The 7,418-nt window shown below is 54.5% G+C and overlaps 1 protein-coding gene across 2 annotated transcripts in view; it reads left to right on the top strand.

The window, feature by feature from the left end:
• The first annotated feature begins 3,023 nt into the window (after positions 1-3,023).
• DLG5 (discs large MAGUK scaffold protein 5) overlaps positions 3,024-7,418 on the top strand; it is a 135,701-nt gene continuing 131,306 nt past the window's right edge. The window contains exon 1 of one of the 2 annotated variants that reach the window (XM_017962866.3): positions 3,024-3,870. In XM_017962866.3, the coding sequence (XP_017818355.2) occupies positions 3,567-3,870 (304 nt within the window). In that variant the 5' untranslated portion in view covers positions 3,024-3,566. The remainder of the gene's footprint in view (positions 3,871-7,418) is intronic. The other variant, XM_017962867.3, reaches the window with a different exon arrangement.

Here is a 7,418-nt window from a genome sequence, read left to right as displayed (position 1 = left end):
TCTCCTCAAAGACGAGCAGCTCTCTTTTTCTAAGACTGGAAGAAAGTAGGAAAGGTGGGTAAATCTACAGAGATGTCCTTAGGCAGCAGCAGAGTGAAGTGATAGGGTGATTTGTAAAATAAAGACCCCAGTCTTTGTCCTTCTCACCTCCCCACTGTGATGATTCGAGTTTGAGTTTCTTAGGACTGCCATAACCAATGACCACAAACTGGGTGGCTTAAAACAAGAACCACTGACTCCACTGCAGTTGTTTTATTGGCTCACACTTCTGAAGGTCAGAAGTCTGAAATCCAGGTGTTGCAGGGTTGGTTTCTTCTGGAGGCTCTCAGGGAGAATCTGTGCCGGCGTCTCCCCTAGCTTCTGGTGGTGGCCACCCATTCTTCACATTCCTCGGCTTGTGGCCGCATCATTTCAGTCTCTGATCCATCTTCACGTGGCATTTTCTCTGTGTCTCTGCATCCAAATTTCCCTATTCTAATAAGAACACCAGTCACCGGATGAGGACCTGCCCTAATCCAGTATGACCTCATGTGAACTTGATTACATCTGCAAAGAGCCTATTCTAAATAAGTCACATTCACAGGTACTGGGAGTTAGGACTTGAACATATCTTTTGGGGGAACACAATTCAAGCCACTACAAGGGTGTGCCCCAGAAGGTATAAAATGCTGCAGAAGTACAAGGTCACACCAAGGTCACTGGCTAAAGGAATCCTAAAATTGGTCCAGGTGGTGACTAACATCTGTAATCCCAGAACTTTGGGGGACCAAGGTGGGAGGATAACTTGAGCCCAGGAGTTCAAGACCAGCCTGGACAATGTGGCAAGACCCTGTGTCTACAAAATATTAGAAAAATTAGCCAGGTGTGGTGTCAAGCACCTATGGTCCCAGCTACTTGGGAGGCTGAGGCAGGATAGTTGCCCGAGCCCAAGAAATTGAGGCTGCAGTGAGCTATGTTTGCCTCATTGCAATCCAGCCTGGGTGAAAGAGAGAGACTCTGTCTTAAAAAATATGTTTGTTTGTTTGTTTGTTTGTTTTTTGAGACGGAGTCTTGCTCTGTCACCCAGGCTGGAGTGCAGTGGTGCAGTCTCAGCTCACTGCAACCTCCACCTCCCGAGTTCAAGCAATTCTCATGCCTCAGCCTCCCGAATAGCTGGGATTACAGGCATGCACCATCATGCCTGGCTAAATTTTTATATTTTTGGTAGAGACGGGGTTTTACCATGTTGGCCAGGCTGGTCTCCAACTCCTGAGCGCAGGCAATCCGCCTACCTCAGCCTCCCAAAGTGCTGGGATTACAGGTGTGAGCCAGTTCACCTGGCTAAAAAATATGCTTCTAATCATAAGCCAAATTAGTCCCCAACTTTTCCTCTTTTCCCCTTCCTCTACTTTCGCCTTCCTTCCTTCACCTAGCTTTCTAGTTCATCCAGCTAAGAATACAAGTGCCAGGTGAAAGGTGCCTGAAAGGTGACTGCCTTGTAGATGATTTAAGCTCTGGAGTTGCCCAAAGGGAACTGGCAGCCAGAAAGAAGAACTGTATCTCAGGAGCAGGAGTGGGAGGGAAGAGTCAGGGAGCCTGTCTGGAACCCTGATACTGTGCAATGGCCAGCCTTCCACTCCCTTAAAACCTTGCTTAGCCATAGAGGGTCAGACTACCGGAGCAGGAAGGTATCTTTAAATAGTTCAGTTCTGCCATATTGGGGTCCATCTGGAGGCCTTAAAGAACTTGATAACTCTATGGACCTCTTGCCAGTAAAATACATAAATGTTCACAAAAAAGTTGAGATCATGTCAAAAGCTTCATTGACATCCTTAAGCTTATTCATGAAGCCAAGGCTAAGAACCCCTCATCTAATACATTCTCCCTCCACCATTTCTCCTGAGGACAAAACACATCGGCAAGGGTTATTGCTTTGTTCCACCTTGTGCAGCTGCTCAGAGGGGAGTCCAAATCCAAAGTGCAAATTCTGATACTCTTGTTCTTTCTACCATATAATGAGTTCGTTTCCATAAATAAAAACGACTTCTCCCCTTGAAGAAGCAGACTAAGAAGACGTTGCTTTTTGAGGGAAGAGGGGAGGCACGTGGCTGGGACTGGCAGTGTGGGTAGACAAAGTGGCCCCCATCCCCAGCGAGATCCACTCATTCCATCGCAGATGTTTGAAATGGACAGAGGAGCACTGCGGGGTCACTGAGCGCAGTCAGGGTTCTAGCTTTGAAGGACCTTGTCCTGCAGTCAGGGAGGTAAGCAGTATGTGTCCACAAACGGCTGGGCTGTCGTGGAAGAGGAGACATTCTTGGGCTTTAAGGGGGACTGCAGACCCTTTCCAGGTCATCAAAGGAAGCAAGGTAGTCCGCTGATTTGTCTCCCTCTGAGACATTTAGGGGGAGAGCGCCCCACTTGCCAGAAAGACCAAGGACTGCACCGCAGATGCCCACCTTTCTCTTCCTCATCCAGCGACACACCCTCCTGCCAACATCCCAACTCCTTTAGACTCTGGGAGCAGCTCTTCTCAAATGCTGGCGCGGGGAACAGCCTATTTACCGCAGTTGAGGCGATTTTATTGGGAAATTCTCCACTTAGGTGCTCCTTGGAGAGGAAAAGCCTCATGGATTCGGCGGAGGTGGTAATCTGGAGATGTCCAAATTTAGGGGAAACCTTCCCCACCATTTGTCTCCAGGCTTTAATTTGGAGTTCTCAGTTTAGGACCCACTGGATTGGGGGCAAGATTTGTATGAGGGGGTCTCCAGCAGCTTGTGGGCTGGCCGCGTGCCCGGCCTGACTCCGCGTCCCCCACCTCCGGCTGCGCCTGGGCCTCGGGGGACCGGGAACCAGCCGGCGCCGCGTCCCCGCCTAGCGGGCGGGCCGGGGGCGGGGACCCCTCCCCTCCGCCCGTCCCCCCCTCCGCCCGTCCCCTCCTCCGCTGCTGCCACCTCCCGGAGGGACGGCCTGGGGAGGGGAGAGAGGAGGGACCGGCCGGCGGCGGCGGGGCTGGGGCTATGGCGGAGCGGACGGCGGCTGCGGGGCCCCGGTGAGCCGGACCGGGGTGCACGGGGGCCGAGGCAGCCTCCGAGCCGGGTCGGAGCCGTCGGGGGCCCGGGGAACACTGCCCAGGCGACTTTCTCCCGGGAGTTGTAGTCTCGCTCGGGGGGCGGCGCGCGGCCCGGCTTTCGGGGCGAGTTTTCTCGCGGGGCGGGCGGCGCGCGCGGAGGCTGAGGGGGAGGGGGAGCATGCCCGGCTGGAGCCCGGCCTCGGGGCGCGCCCCGGCCGCCGTCCCCACCTCCGCCTCCTCCTTCTCCTCCTGCGTCTCCTCCTCCTCCTCTTCCAGTCCCGCCGCCGCGGCAGCCAACATGGCTGCGCTCCGGAGCCCGGGAGGCGGCCGCTGCTGAGCGCCGCCCGCCGCCCCGGGCCCCCAGCCCGCCCAGGCCCCGGCCCCAGCCCATGGCTCCCGCCGCCTCGCGGCTCCCGGCGCGCTAGGGCTGCTGCCGAGGCGCTCGCCCGCCCGCCCGCCGGCCTCGGGGGGCCCGGGAGGCGTCCGGCGGGGCGGGGCGGCGCAGCCCGCCACCATGGAGCCCCAGCGCCGGGAGCTGCTCGCCCAGTGTCAGCAGAGCCTGGCCCAGGCCATGACGGAGGTGGAAGCCGTGCTCGGGCTGCTCGAGGCCGCGGGAGCGCTCAGTCCCGGCGAGCGGCGGCAGCTGGACGAGGAGGCGGGAGGCGCCAAGGCGGAGCTGCTGCTCAAGCTGCTCCTGGCCAAGGAGCGGGACCACTTCCAGGACCTGCGGGCGGCGCTGGAGAAGACGCAGCCTCACCTGCTGCCCATTCTCTACCTGAACGGCGTCGTCGGGCCGCCGCAGCCCGCGGAAGGAGCTGGTGAGTGGCAGACCCTCGGCCCCCGCCTCTGGGACGCGCCCTCCGCTTCTCCCTCCTGCTGGCGGTGGGGGACCTCGCCGGGGCCGCCGCTCCACCTGGCGATGGCCTTGGTGGACTCGTTCCTCTAGCCCAGCTGGGGGGGCGGCGGTGCGCGGACCCCAAAGTCCCGCCGCCTCCCCAAGTCCCGCCGTTCGCTGTGAACAATGCCCCCAGCTGAAGGCCTTCACCCTCAGGTGCCTCGGCGGCAGGGTCCCCGGGGGCCACCAGGTCCAGTAGCGGGTAGGGGGTACCTCGAAGGATGTTCATCAGTCCCTTTTCTGAGGCTCCTAACCACCCGCTAGTCTTTTGGGACCCTGTACTAGCCTTTAACCAAGGATAACGTCTAAAAGAATGGGACCTGGGCCAGGACCCATACTCTTAAATTTTGGTGCCTGCCATCCTGTGCCGGGGCCACCGCTGCCTTTTCATTTTCTGGCTGTCCCAGCTCCCTTTCCTCTGTCAGAGCCCAGTCTCGCCCGGACTTGTGGCTGATTGTGCACAATGCCTGCCTAGGTTTCTTTGGAAACTGTGGGCCCTGAAAAGTTGGGGAAGTTGCATTGCACCATGGGAAAATCCTAGTAGTGGCTGTTGGGGCTAAGTTCCCTCCCTGAGAGCACCGAGCTGCTTAAGGAGGAAGGCTGGTGACTGGTTCCCTTGGGGGTGCCTTTTGGAACCCCTGTGTCCTTGGTCTTGGGGATGACTGATTTGTAAGTGTGTGTTTCGGGGCAAGAACGGATACTGGCGGGAGTTTCTGACAAGTGGTAGGCTTGTCCTGGTCTGGTCGCGGAGTGTGGAAGCCAGCCTTTCAGACAAGGCAGCTGGAGGAAGAAGACATGGCACTGAGGGAGGAAGAGAACAAGCATTTATTGGGCATCTATTATTGTGGCAGGCACTCTGCCTTGTCACGTTCAATTGTCGTTGCCACTATGTGAGCTTTCTGTTATTCTTTGCCAGAGAGAAAACTCTGACTTGGAGTGGTTAAAATGCCCAGAAAGTATTGGGGACCAGGAATTTTGAATTATAACCTATTGTTTGAACTTGTTCAGAGCCAGGAAACAAAGTGCCATCTTTCTAGGTCTTGTCCTTGTTTTAACAGTGAATCGATAGGTACAGTAAAAATAAATAAAGATATATGTATAAAAGAAAAACAAGTGAACCGAGAGGGCTGAGAAATTGCCCTTAGCAACTTGAAGGTCAAAGGCTGATGGGACCCGTTTATTTGGCTGTTAAAAGCTCCACTTATTAAGGGAATGATTTTATAAGCCGTTCCTGGTAACAGCTCTCTTATATTGGCCATCTTAACCTCACTTTTTATAGCTGCAGGAAACTGGCAAAGAGACTAAACTGCTGGCCACACAGCAGGTCATTTCATTGGTGGTCCTCCTGTCTCCACTTTGAGCTTCTGACTTGCATCTCTGTCCGTCAAACCTGCATTCTTTCCCCCCAGTTGTGGTCATGTCAGAGTTGCTGGGCAAACCTAATCCTTTCCTGGGATAGTGTTTTGGGAGATGCTAGGAAGGGACTGTCAGATGTGGCCATGAGGACAAGGACAGAGGGGATCCCAACAAAGTAATTTTTTCTTTTTAATTGTATCTGTGTATCTAATCTATCTCTGAAGGAAGAAGTTAAGATCTGTTTCTGGAAGTCTTTCCTAGGAAGCACAGAAGTTAAGAGTACAGGCTAGAAGTCTGCGTTTGGAAGCATGTGAATCAATGCTCACCTTAATCTCTGAGGATAGATTGATTGATGGATCAATTGCCATTAATTAGGTCTCATCCTTTCCGTGCCTGGTGGAGAATGTGGGGCCTCATGGGGCTGAAGTTCTAGGAGCTAGTCGTGACCTCTAAGGAAGGCAGAGATTAGGGTTTGGATTTTATCCCCTCAGGCATTGATTTCAGACCCCAGTTTTACCACAATGCAGAGTTCTGTGACTTTGGAGAGGGTCATGAAATCCTTAGAAAAATAATTTTCAAGGAGAAGTTAAGTTCATTTTATTTAATACATTAAAAAAAAGTTGGCTGGATGTGGTGGCTCATGCCTGTAATCCCAGCACTTTGGGAGGCTGAGGCAGGCAGATCACTTAAGGCCAGGAGTTCGAGACCAGCCTGGCCAACATGGTGAAACCCCGTTTGTACTAAAAATAGAAAAATTAGCTGGGCGTGGTGGCGGGCGCCTGTAGTCCCAGCTACTTGGGAGGCTGAAGCAGGAGAATCACTTGACTCTGGGAAGTGGAGGTTGCAGTGAGCCGACATGGTGCCACTGCATTCCAGCCTGGGTGACAGAGCAAGACTCCGTCTCAAGAAAAAGAAAGAAAAAAGTTAGGACAGCATTTGGTATGGCAAGATGCCACCTGAAGCCCCTGGGGGAGAGGGTGACATGGTGTGTCAGCAAACAGTAGCGTGTTGGGGGCTTTTTTTTTTTTTTTTGAGACAGGGTCTCACTGTGTCACCCAGGCTGGAGTGCAGTGGCACAGTCTCGGCTCACTGCAGCCTCCGCCTCCCAGTCTCAAGCCATCCTCCTGCCTCAGCCCCCCCAAGTAGCTGGGACCACAGGAACATGCCACCACACCAGCTAATTTTTGTATATTTTGCAGAGATGGGGTTTCTCCATGTTGTCCAGGATGGTCTCGAACTCCTGAGTTCAAGCGATCTGCTTGCCTCTGCCTCCCAAAAGTGTTGGGACTACAGGAGTGAGCCACTGCCCCTGGGGTGGGGGTGGGGGGGGCTCCTTTGTGAAGGGTGAATTGCTGTGTTACAGGTCTCCAGTTTTTCGCTTTTTTTTTCTTTTAGCTAGGAAGTGTTTCTTATGGTCAAAGCTCAGTGCATGAGAGTGGCTCTGGCTGAAGGAATGGAAGCCTTCTTCCTTGAGGAGTCATAGGAAAATCCAGCACTTGGTCCTGCCTCCTTCCACTCCTGAGTGATTTCCACTCTGTGCTCTGGGCGGCAGCTCTGGGTGTGAATTGGCCTCAGTTCGAGGCCATTGCGGAGCCTGAGAGAGGAACCAGCTGGCTCCCTAGGATCCTTAGCATCAATGGGTGCTGCTTTGGCACCGTCTCTCTGGAGCTTCCTTGATGGACACCTTGTGTGGGCTCCTGGTCCAGAGTGCCCATCCCCCACTGGCACTCGGGTGCTGAGGGAGTCTGCATTGGCAGCAGCCTACCACGTGGGGCCTGGAACTGGAAGGAAACTGGGGAGGACACATGCCTGGGTGCTGTTGGGCAGGTGAGCAAACCCAACCCATCGGGGCAACTCTTGCTGAGTTAGATCCCCAAACATTCATAACCCACCATGCTCAGGCCTGGGGGTGTGGAGCAACTAGGAGGCACACAGTGTTGTGGTCAGGATTTTGTGTCCTATCTTCATATCTCATTGACTCCGTGGCAGCCCTAGGGAGATGAGTGGTGTCTTATGATCTTCATGTCATTTAGTTCCAGGGCCCTGTCTGTAAGGAAGAAGTCACAGTGCAGAAAAGTGCCGGAGTCAAGGCCAAGCCCAGTGCTCCTGATTCCT

Source organism: Papio anubis, chromosome 11 (assembly GCF_008728515.1).
Source record: "Papio anubis isolate 15944 chromosome 11, Panubis1.0, whole genome shotgun sequence".
Lineage (NCBI taxonomy): Eukaryota > Metazoa > Chordata > Mammalia > Primates > Cercopithecidae > Papio > Papio anubis.
The sequence above is the reverse complement of the archived record's forward strand: the minus strand, read 5'-3'. Positions and strand labels throughout refer to the sequence as shown.